The 10,604-nt window shown below is 46.5% G+C and overlaps 1 protein-coding gene across 3 annotated transcripts in view; it reads left to right on the forward strand.

Moving 5' to 3' along the window:
- The window catches only part of itga11b (integrin, alpha 11b), a 31,414-nt gene extending 21,648 nt beyond the window's left edge, over nucleotides 1-9,766 (forward strand). For 2 of the 3 annotated variants that reach the window (XM_084364742.1, XM_084364744.1), the window contains 14 exons: nucleotides 2,248-2,387; nucleotides 2,470-2,580; nucleotides 2,688-2,773; nucleotides 2,856-3,060; nucleotides 3,504-3,602; nucleotides 4,504-4,580; nucleotides 5,019-5,102; nucleotides 5,724-5,841; nucleotides 5,953-6,066; nucleotides 6,236-6,322; nucleotides 6,417-6,527; nucleotides 7,278-7,373; nucleotides 8,905-9,018; nucleotides 9,119-9,766. In XM_084364742.1, coding sequence (XP_084220868.1) covers nucleotides 2,248-2,387; nucleotides 2,470-2,580; nucleotides 2,688-2,773; nucleotides 2,856-3,060; nucleotides 3,504-3,602; nucleotides 4,504-4,580; nucleotides 5,019-5,102; nucleotides 5,724-5,841; nucleotides 5,953-6,066; nucleotides 6,236-6,322; nucleotides 6,417-6,527; nucleotides 7,278-7,373; nucleotides 8,905-9,018; nucleotides 9,119-9,199 — 1,523 coding nt within the window. In that variant the 3' untranslated portion in view covers nucleotides 9,200-9,766. The remainder of the gene's footprint in view (nucleotides 1-2,247; nucleotides 2,388-2,469; nucleotides 2,581-2,687; nucleotides 2,774-2,855; nucleotides 3,061-3,503; nucleotides 3,603-4,503; nucleotides 4,581-5,018; nucleotides 5,103-5,723; nucleotides 5,842-5,952; nucleotides 6,067-6,235; nucleotides 6,323-6,416; nucleotides 6,528-7,277; nucleotides 7,374-8,904; nucleotides 9,019-9,118) is intronic. The other variant, XM_084364743.1, reaches the window with a different exon arrangement.
- The last annotated feature ends 838 nt before the right edge of the window (nucleotides 9,767-10,604 follow it).

A 10,604-nucleotide genomic window follows, 5' to 3' on the forward strand; every position in this document is an offset into this window, starting at 1 on the left:
CCCAGCCGCCAGTAGCAGGTTGTGGTCGTTCCCAGCAGCTTCTTCTGTGAAGAAGTGAAAGTGAATGATGAACCTTGTCTAAATAAAAGGAAAGTTTAACCCTAGAGATGTCTCGTCTTCCGCGGGAGCATCACAATCACCCAGATGTTTGGTGTTTCTGTGTGTGGAAAGTCTTGTCGTGGTCTTTTTCCTCGCAGCAGAGCTTCCCCGCGGTGCTCTGTTGTCGTGTCCCTCTTTAATTGCCTTCAGATGTGGGCTGGCTGCATGGAAACCTCGCTAACATGCTAACTCCAGCCAGCCGCTGTTAAACTGTGTCACTCCTCCTCCCTCCATCACTTCATACCTTCATACCTTCCTCTCTTGTTTCTCTCCATCAGCTCCTCATCTTCCCCCCCGATCATCTGGACCAGATTAGACACACACACACACACACACACACACACACACACACACACACACACACACACATACAGAGTGTGGCAGGCTTGCACACACTCCGACACGCCACATGGTACCAAAGGAAAAGGTTTCGGCGGACAGACGGAGGACAGGGTCGATGAAATCTGACGCTTTGTTTTAAGATTTGATCTCCAGTTTGTTTGTTAAAGTGCCGACGTGGCGTTTCTAACATGAAGCAGCTCTTACCTCAGCTCATAAATCTAAAGTCAGCTTCAGTTGTTCAACAGATGAGAATGAGCTCTGCAGTCCAGATACTAACGAGGAAGGAAACTTTATTAATCACTGACAGAGGAGAGGAAGTTATCACCTCATCCAGAAGCAATCAGGAACACAACTGATTACTTTACTGTTGCATTATGTTTGGTCCTGCATGTGTGCTCTTTATCTTGGGACTGAGAGATCTTCATCATCATCATCATCATCACCATCATCATCATCGTCGTCGTCGTCAAACACAGTAACTACACAGTCACATGACATGCAGTCGTAGACAGCTGCTCTATATGATGATGATGAAATCAAATAAAAACTGACCTGACTCGACGCTGACGTGCTTCTTCCTCAACTGCACACTATTTCAAGTCCGTCTTAAAGGAGCAGTGTGTAGTTTTGAAGAAGAAATTCAAACTGAGAATCTTAATATTCACAATATTAACGAGGTAATAACACAAACTTTTCTCCATCAGTGAATAAACCAGCTGTTCTCAGGAAAATAAGGTCCCAGAACACTGTCTGAAGCTAGAAAGGTGGCAGGGTCCGCCACGTATAAACAAAGTAAAACAGTATAAATTGTTTTGTCCTTTAAGGTCAGTTTGTTTATTCAGTCATGAAAACAAAGAGAGTTTGTTTATTTAGTTTGTTTAGACAGAAAAACATCAGCCAATGAGGATCTTTGTCTGCTCATTAACATTTCTACAACTAAACTACGGAGTGCTCCTTTAAAAGACTCACATGCTGATTACCCACAGTCGCTGTGTCTCTGTGTCTTACTGTCGCTAACGCAGCGTCAGCAGCTCGGCTGCTGTCCAAAGCAAAACTGTAAGAATCCCAGTGCGATGTAGAAACTCTGATCTCAGGTCTGTGAGAGTCAAACAGCTGGTTGTGTTAATAAGTAGCAGGCTTTGAAGCGTCTCAAGTGTCTGTGCTGAGAGGAGACACATGTCAGCGAGGGGACAGACTTTGACACAACAGCGGAGCGTCTCCGTCTGTTCACTCTCGTTTGACCTCAGTTTCTCTCCTCTTCACCTCCTCCGGCTCCTTCCTTTTCTTTAGCAGCGCAGAGTCTCCACAGTTATTCACGTTGTTCCCCTGTGACCGGGGAGAACGGTGCCTCTTCCTGTTTTTGGTTGAACAATGACAGACGCAGATCTTTTGTGGCGTAATTCATAAATCCAGCCTGGTGTCAGACTGAATATCACGGAGAAACGTGTCTTGCCGTCGTTTCCTCGTCCAGGCGAGAATTAAAACAAAAGGCTGTCCTGGTGGTCGAGGTCTGAGTCCAACCACACACACACGGGGTCGGGTCCATTCATTAAGAAACCATGAATGTGAAGTTGTGTCCACGTAACAACAGTGGATGGAAACATTTACTCATTCAGTTTTCATTCTGCCAACTTCTGTTGGAAACATTTGGCAGTTTGCACTAACGAGCTCAGCAGGTGACGTCACTTTCTTTCATATCACCTGAATGACCTGTAAAGTCTGTTGTCTGCGTAGTTACAGTCTCCATGAGCTGCATTTGAGCTGGATAAGACTGGACTGATCTCCCCCTTTCTCCTCCTCCTCCAGCTGTTTGGTACAGTCTGGTGTTGGATGAGAGGCGTTTTCCTCCTCGTGCTGTTCTGGACGAATCGGGCCGACAGCAGCCCAGGACTCTGTTTCTGCAGGGTGGAGGTCAGAGCTGCCAGCGCCTCGGCTTCTCCATCCAGGTCAGAATGATTTCATCAAGCAAGTCCCGTTCGCTGTGAATCCCTCAACACACAAACGTCACTCACACTTTTGTTTGAACAGGAGACGACTGATTACGGACGTCCAATCGCGGTTGTCCTGGAGACGGGGTTGCAGAGCCCAGACGAGGGGCCGGTGTTGGACCCGGACTGGCCGAGCGTCCTGAGGGCCGAGGTGAGAGTTTGAGACTCTAGATTTAAAATGCCTGACTGAGCAGATTGAAGGTCTCTGGCTCTGAGTTCTGTCTTATCAAATGAACTAATCCTCGTCTCTTGCCGTAGCTTCCTTTCTGGAACGGCTGTGAGCAGGAAGACACCTGCGTGCCTGACCTCACCCTCCACAGTCACACTGACCTCATGGACGTTCAGTGAGTAACGTCTGCTCTTCACACGTATATTAACATGACGCGTCGACTAACGCGGGTGTTTGTCTCCGTGTCTCACCTGAAGGCAGTTCTGCAGCTCGACGGACCGGGCCGCCTGGTCACTCTGCAGCCACCAGGGGGATTCACAGGGCCCGGTGTACGTGGTGGAGACCGGGCGGAGGAGGATGGTGGTGTTCGCCCGACTGGAGAATCAGGGAGAGAACGCGTACGGAGCCGCCATCCACATCTCCACCTCCTCCAACCTCCTCTTCTCCAGCCTCATAGTCAAGGTGTCCTCATGCACGTTCATTTAATCAGGAATAATCTGAGATTTGAGAAAACAGCAGGAAGAGTTTAAGAGCAAAAAGACTTCAGAAATATTCTTGTTGGCAAAGAATGTAGGTCACTTGCAGTGGGAGCAGAGACTCTGGTTCTGGTTCTGGTTCTGGTTCTCTCTCCTCGCTGTAACGTTACGTTCATGAGGTAAAGTGCATTTCCCTCCAGCTCCAGTCAGCAGTAATCTCTTAACTCTCCTCCCGTTGGTAAACGTGTCCGGATCAGAACAGAATCTGATGAGACTCCGGGTCCAAACACAATAACACAAAGTCCTGCAACACTTCTTCACTTGTCAATGATTTCACATCTTCCCTCCTCTGCACTGACTCTGAATGTAATCTCATGACACACTAAGCGTGACTCTATGACTCAGCAGGCTCCTCCCCTTTCCCCACAGGACCAATCAGATATTCAGATTGAGTGTTACTCCGAGGACAGACTGGCCAATCAGAGGAGCTGTAACATCAGCGCTCCTTTCATGAAGTCCATGTCCCAGGTAGGTGCTGCATCCGTTCACTGCTGCTGATGTTTAAAGACGACAGGTTATATACCAATAACATACTAATCAATAATACGATACAGCTTATTGACCTGAAACACTGACTGTGATTGGAGCATTTCTTTCTATCGCCGTCTCTCGTCCCTCTGATCGTATCACCTGATGTTGGAGTTCACTCACTCGTCAGAGATTTAAGATGTTTAAGCACTAAAATAATAAAAACATCTCATTTTCTAACATGTTATGGACCAAACGATGAATCGATTAATGTAGAAAACAAACATTAGCTGCAGCCTTTAACTGCAGCCGGCCGGGGGAACCGATTATTGGACCATCAGACTAATGATAGTGATTAAACTGAGCTTCGACTGACAGCCATCCACTGAAATCCTTCATTAGCCTAACGAGCGTCCTGTAAACATGATCACGGCCCCGCCCTTCACTCCAAGGCCCCCGAGGGCCCGCTTCTACAGATGCCTGTCTGAATACAGTCCGGTTTATTGGTCCAGACTGTGGTGCAGATTATTGTCGGCTTCCTCTTAACAAGGCTGCGGCTGCTGGACCAGGTGAGACGCAGCTTCAGTCAGAGATGATCTGAATATTATGAACGAATGAGACGTGATGAGAACGAGGTATTTATTATAAAACTCAGATTAGAGAGTTTATTTCTTACTGTCTCTTTAAAGCACCGACATACAGCAGTGACAGAAGTATTCAGATCCTAGAAGTACAAATAATACACTGTACAAATACTCTGTTACAGAAAAATGACTTCAGAGTTATAAATAAATACATAAATAAAAACCCCGACTCAGTAAAGTAACTAGTAACTGAAGCTGTCAGCTGCTTTATGTCCCAGAGTTTTACTTTGAAAGCGACCCGCTCTCTTCCTGTCCAGGTGTCTTTCCGTGTGGAGTTTGAGTTCAGCCGTTCTGTCTTCCTGGACCATGCGCAGGTCGTCATGGCGACCAGCAGGTGAGACAGCTCCTTATTACTCATGTGATGTATTTCCTGTTCCTGTTAATTCACTCATGAAGCAGAGAAGAGGCCAGTGTGAGTGTTGCTGCTGGGACAACAGGTCACATTAATCCGGTCAAAGCGACGGGATTATTATTATTAAGGACTGATCCTTAATCCCATCAGTGTGTTACAGTGCCAGTGTGTGCTCAGCTGATTGTGAGACGTGTAGGAAGAGTTGTGAGACGTTGTCCACACCAGATGTTCCCTCAGAGTTCTGTCTCTTCAGGAAACCACAAGACGAACTGTGAACTTTGACCTGGTCCATGTTAATGTGAGGAATCAATGTGTGTGTGTGTGTGTGTGTGTGTGTGTGCGTGTGCGTGTGCGTGTGTGTGTGCGTGTGTGTGTGTGTGTGTGTGCGTGCGTGCGTGCGTGTGTGTGTGTGTGTGTCAGTGAGGGAGAGGAGGGAAACCCGGACGACAACATCAACGACATCTTCCTCCCTCTGAAGTACCAGACTGACATCGTCTTCACCAGGTGAGTCACAGTGAAGAGCTGCTCGCTGCATGGAATCAGATTACATCACAGTAATGTGATTACTTTTATCCTTCCAGTAAAACTGTTGTCAAAGTTCATCAGGCTTCATACATCTGTTTGTGTAAAATGTGTTTGACAATATTACTGATTACCAGGAGTGAAAGTAACTTATTACACTCCTCCTCTCCTCTCCTCTCCTCTCCTCTCCTCTCCTCTCCTCCTCTCCTCTCCTCTCTCCTCCTCCTCCTCTCCTCTCCTGCTCTCCTCCTCTCCTCTCCTCTCCTCCTCTCCTCTCCTCTCCTCTCCTCTCCTCTCCTCTCCTCCTCCTCCTCTCCTCTCCTGCTCTCCTCCTCTCCTCTCCTCTCCTCCTCTCCTCCTCCTCTCCTCTCCTCTCCTCTCCTCTCCTCTCCTCCTCCTCCTCTCCTCTCCTGCTCTCCTCCTCTCCTCTCCTCTCCTCTCCTCCTCCTCTCCTCTCCTCTCCTCTCCTCTCCTCCTCCTCTCCTCTCCTCTCCTCTCCTCTCCTCCTCCTCCTCTCCTCTCCTGCTCTCCTCCTCTCCTCTCCTCTCCTCTCCTCTCTCCTCCTCTCCTCTCCTCTCCTCTCCTCTCCTCTCCTCTCCTCAGAGATCCTAACCCTCCTCGGTTTGAAATCAGAGCAGACAGCTTCTCTTCCTCCTCTTCCTCCTCTTCATCCTGGGACCAATCAGAGAGCAGCTCTCCGACCTTCAACCTCACTTATTATGTGAGTTAAAGAAACAGTGACAGACTAACTGGACCAACAGCAGCCAGCGTGATGGTTTAAAGGACCTTTATCAGAACCGACCGTGTGTTTTTATTTTGACTCTCTGTGCAGATCCAGAACCCGGGCATCTTCTCGGTGCAGGACGTGGTGTTCAGGGCTGATATCTGGGCTGTGACCCGGCGGGGGAACCAGCTGGCCAACATTACAGACTACAGCATCGAGCGGGTAAATGTTTGAACACACGTCAGTGATTTTAATAAATCAGTTCAAAGAAATTGTTGTTTAGAGAAGTTTATATACAAGTGCAGACGGAGAGACAGGAAATGAATTAAAACATCACACCTCCTCTTCCTCCTCTTCCTCCTCTTCCTCCTCGTCCTCCTCGTCCTGTCAGCAGGTCGCCGGGTCTCACTGCATGCTGCCTCAAACCAGAACAACCAATCAGGTTACAGCAGAGGACCTGTCTGACCTGTCACAGCTGGTAGGATGGATGATGTTTCACTCGGATCAGTCTCTGAGAAACATCCAGGACTGAGAGGTTGTGAAATAAATGTGTGTTTCTCGTGTCTGTTCAGAACCACAGTAACAGTGCGAGCGAGGCGGTCCGGTGCCGACTGAACCTGCCGGCCTCCAGAGAGCTGAAGGTGACGCTCAGAGGAAGACTTCAGCTTCCTGCGCTGCTCGCTGTGAGTCTCAACTTCCTCTGTTCCTCAGAATCTAATGAAACCCGGAGAGGAACGTTCAGCTGGAAGAGTTCATGTTCGACCTTCAACGTCAACATCTTGATTCTCCAGAAAAGATGTCGGCAGTTAAGGTGTCATGTTGAGAGGTGGAGGGGAGGCTGGCGGAGGGGAGGGTGGTGGAGGGGAGGGTGGTGGAGGGGAGGCTGGCGGAGGGGAGGGTGGTGGACGGGAGGGTGGTGGAGGGGAGGGTGGTGGAGGGGAGGCTGGTGGAGGGGAGGCTGGTGGAGGGGAGGGTGGTGGAGGGGAGGCTGGTGGAGGGGAGGCTGGTGGAGGGGAGGGTGGTGGAGGGGAGGGTGGTGGAGGGGAGGCTGGTGGAGCTATAGATAAGGGCTGGAGAGCCAGTGACCACAGTTTGTGACTGCGTTTCAATATTTGTAAGTGTGACACCACTGGATATTTTTAAGGAGACATTTCCAGACGTGTTTGTGGCGACAGAACCAGGTTTAAATCCACAACATGATGTTTTTTCAACCCGAATCGGGTTTTTTTTGAGCCTGAACCTAACCAGAACATAATCACAGCGTTGTTACAACATAAAATGGAAAATTAAACGCAAGGATTCAACATATCTGTGACTGTGTGCAGGAGCGTTAGTTACCGACATTTAACCTGGTGACTGGGTCGTGATGCTGAAACGTTTGTTGGTCTCCTGTTTGCTTTTTAACCTCGTGACGGTCTGACGGCCTGTTTCAGGTGAGCTTCAGGTCCTTGGAGTTACTGACTGCTGCCTCCATCCAGCTGGAAGCTTCCAGTCCCATGTTCCTGCAGGAGGACAGACCTGTCCGACAGGTAGACTCTGCACACAACGCCCACACACTGATGAATCAATAATGAATGAATGAATGAACAAACTTAATGATGGAGGATGTGGTTGAAAGGCTAAACACTAAGAAGTTAATTAAACATGTGATATTAATTTTTTTATATTAATTAATTGTCCACCTGTTTTTAATATAAACAACACAAGGTGTCTAAATATCTAATAGCTAAATTTCAGGTGTTGGTGAGGCTGAGAATACATTTTTGCTACTTGTTATTTAGATGTTGAAGATTTTGGAAAGATGGAATTAATTTAATAGAAGTTTTGAACTTTTTCGAGGAAAAACACAACATGACCTGAAGAAGTTCTGAGTTCTGGGTGAGTTGGCACGGGATGAGACAGCGTTCAGTCCACAGCTGGCCGACAATATCAAACAGCACATCTTCTACCAAGAAATATCAAAACTATAAATGTATTTATCAGCTCATACTGAAGACAAACTGACATAAAACACATGACTGATGGCAGCAGCGTGAAGCAACGGTACAGGACACGTCCAGGTTCTTATGTGCTGAGTTGAGGACGAGCGGTCTTTGTGTTTCGTTTGTCTTTTTATAAAGAGACATTAACTAACACTTAAACTCCGCTCCTGACTAACTCCACCACTCATAATAATAATAACAGATTCAGAAATGTGCTCAGAGTGACTTTTTAATGACAACCAGCTGTTCTCAGACGTTTTCACACACGACCCGTCCACCCACAAACTCAGAACCGGACCTTAGAGACACAAACTGGATCACATGTGACACTTTGCTTCCATCTGCTGTCAGAAGTGAATATGACGGTCAGTCACGAGACACGTTGGACTGTAATAAGCTTCAGATGTTCAAAATGTGAAATATTATAAAAAGGTGGACGATTAATTTATACAAAATATATAAAAGCACATGTTTGAGTTGTGTTTTTATTTAATGGTGATGAAAAACAAACTATGACTTACAAAAAAAACAAAAAACAATAATTTGTTGCATTATGAGAAAAAAGCTTTTTAACTTCCTGGTGTGAAGCTGCAGTCAATCAGTCAGTGACTGAATGAATCTTTATTTCTGTAGCATCTTTAGAAAACATCAGTTCAAAGTGCTTTACAAGAACACAAAAACATCAACTGAATACTTCAAATAATAAAACATAAAAACAAGCAATAAAATAATGATTAGAATGTATGTAAAGAGATGTAAACATGTCTGTATGAAATATGGAAGAAGAAGAATAAAAACTAAATAAAATAAAACAAGTATAAACATTAAAACCATAAAATGATCAGACACTTCGTGATGTGATAATAATGCAACTGGAATAATTAGATGTGTTATTCCTGAAGCGAGAAAAAATAATCCTGGCTCATAATCTAACAAAATAATCTGATACGGTCTGTTGGTTTGAACCTTCTGCTGCCGGACGTGTTCATTTCCTCCGGATCAGATTTATTTATTTATCGACGGCAGTGAAACTGAGAACAAATTAACTTCAGTCGTGGACGATGTGAATGTTGTGCAGATAATCCTGGAGCTGAGGAAGGAGGAGGATTACATCATCCCCGTCTGGATCATACTGGGGAGCTCGCTGGGAGGCCTGCTGCTACTGGCCTTACTGGTCCTGGCCCTGTGGAAGGTACACACACACACACACACACACACACACACACACACACACACAGAAAAATACAACTGAATTTCCCTTTGAATCCATAATTCTGTGTGTTTCTGTTCAGCTCGGCTTCTTCAACAGACGACGGCGACAGGAAGAGGAGGAGCAGCCTGTAGCCAATGGGAAGGCAGCAGAGGAGCTGTAACGTGTGGGCGACCATGATGCCGCGCTCGGTCGAGTCCTCGTCGGTCTGTAAAGTCACTAAATGAGTTCTGTGAGGTTTGAGTCACGACTAACGGCAGGTGAGGTGACAGCAGCAGAGGTCAGAGGTCAGACGTGAAGGTCATCGTCTGTTGGTCATCACTCAGGTCAGAGAGGAAGTGGGAGTTAACTGTGGTCCGACCCGGTTCTCTCCTGGTGCTGAACTCAGAAAGGTTTGACTTTATGAGCTGATGAGGATCACCTGAATGCGTCACGAGCCTCCACCTGTCACTCAGGGACCCTGATGCCCCGCCCCCCCCCAGCCAATCGCTCAACCAGTTACAGCCACGGTCAGCCAATCAGCCAATCAGCCAATCAGCCACGCCCGTCAACATATGACCATTTTTACAACAGAGTGGAGGAAGAAAGCAGAACCTTTAAGTCAAATACTGGTGGGGTAGAAGTACACAACAGCAAAGAATTTAAATAGAACTAGAAGTAGAAGTACCTCAAAACTGTACAGTACTTGATTGAATGTACTTAGTTACTTTACCGAAGGCTTTACCTGCCTCCTGTTGACTGATGAACAACCCCAGTTTACTGTAAAGCTCATCTCTGACCCAGCTTCAGCTCCAGTACCTGCTCACCAGCACCAGGACTCATTTTAATCAGAAGTATTGAAAGTGTCTGATCAGACTGAGATCATTGACGTATATTTCATTTATCAAAAATCCCCTAAACTTCAGTGACATTTCAGGTTGTAATGGCCGCACTGTTCACCTGCACGCATGTGTTGGATGTTACGAGTCAGGTGAACCACACAGCTGAGACAGGAGCCACTGATGAAGCTGAGCGAAGCAGTCGGTGCTGCACAGTTTGACCCGATTATTTAAATCACCTACGTTATAAAACCGTAGAGACGACGCAGCTGTTCTGTGCTTTTATTCATATTTCAGATGGATTTCAGTTTTTGATTGATTTGATTGATTTTCGAGTTTTCAGACACCAAACTGCAGCAGTGACGGTGTATCCTCTGAATCAACTGCAGATATTAGCTTTCAGCTAACTCTGGTACTTTTTAAAGGAATAGTTCACTCAAAAATAAAAACTCAGTCATCATCTCCTCCCTCCATGCTGATGAAAGTCAGGTGAAGTCTCGTAGTCCACAGAACATCTCTGGAGCTTCACACAAGTCTGCAGAAGCCCCGAAATCACAAACTGATCTGAAAGGCGTTATTTACACCCTTTTTAGCTCAGCTGCTAGGCTAAAGGTGTTAGCGTGCACTCCGTCTGACCTCGACCGAAGTGACTCGACTGAGTGAGTTTAAGTTTCTGGGTGAACTGTTCCTTTAATCAAGAAACAATAAAATAAAGAGAGAAAAGTGAATGTACCCAGTGTGACTGTGCTG

Source organism: Pagrus pagrus (assembly GCF_965226575.1).
Source record: "Pagrus pagrus genome assembly, chromosome: 10".
Classification (NCBI taxonomy): Eukaryota; Metazoa; Chordata; class Actinopteri; order Spariformes; family Sparidae; genus Pagrus; species Pagrus pagrus.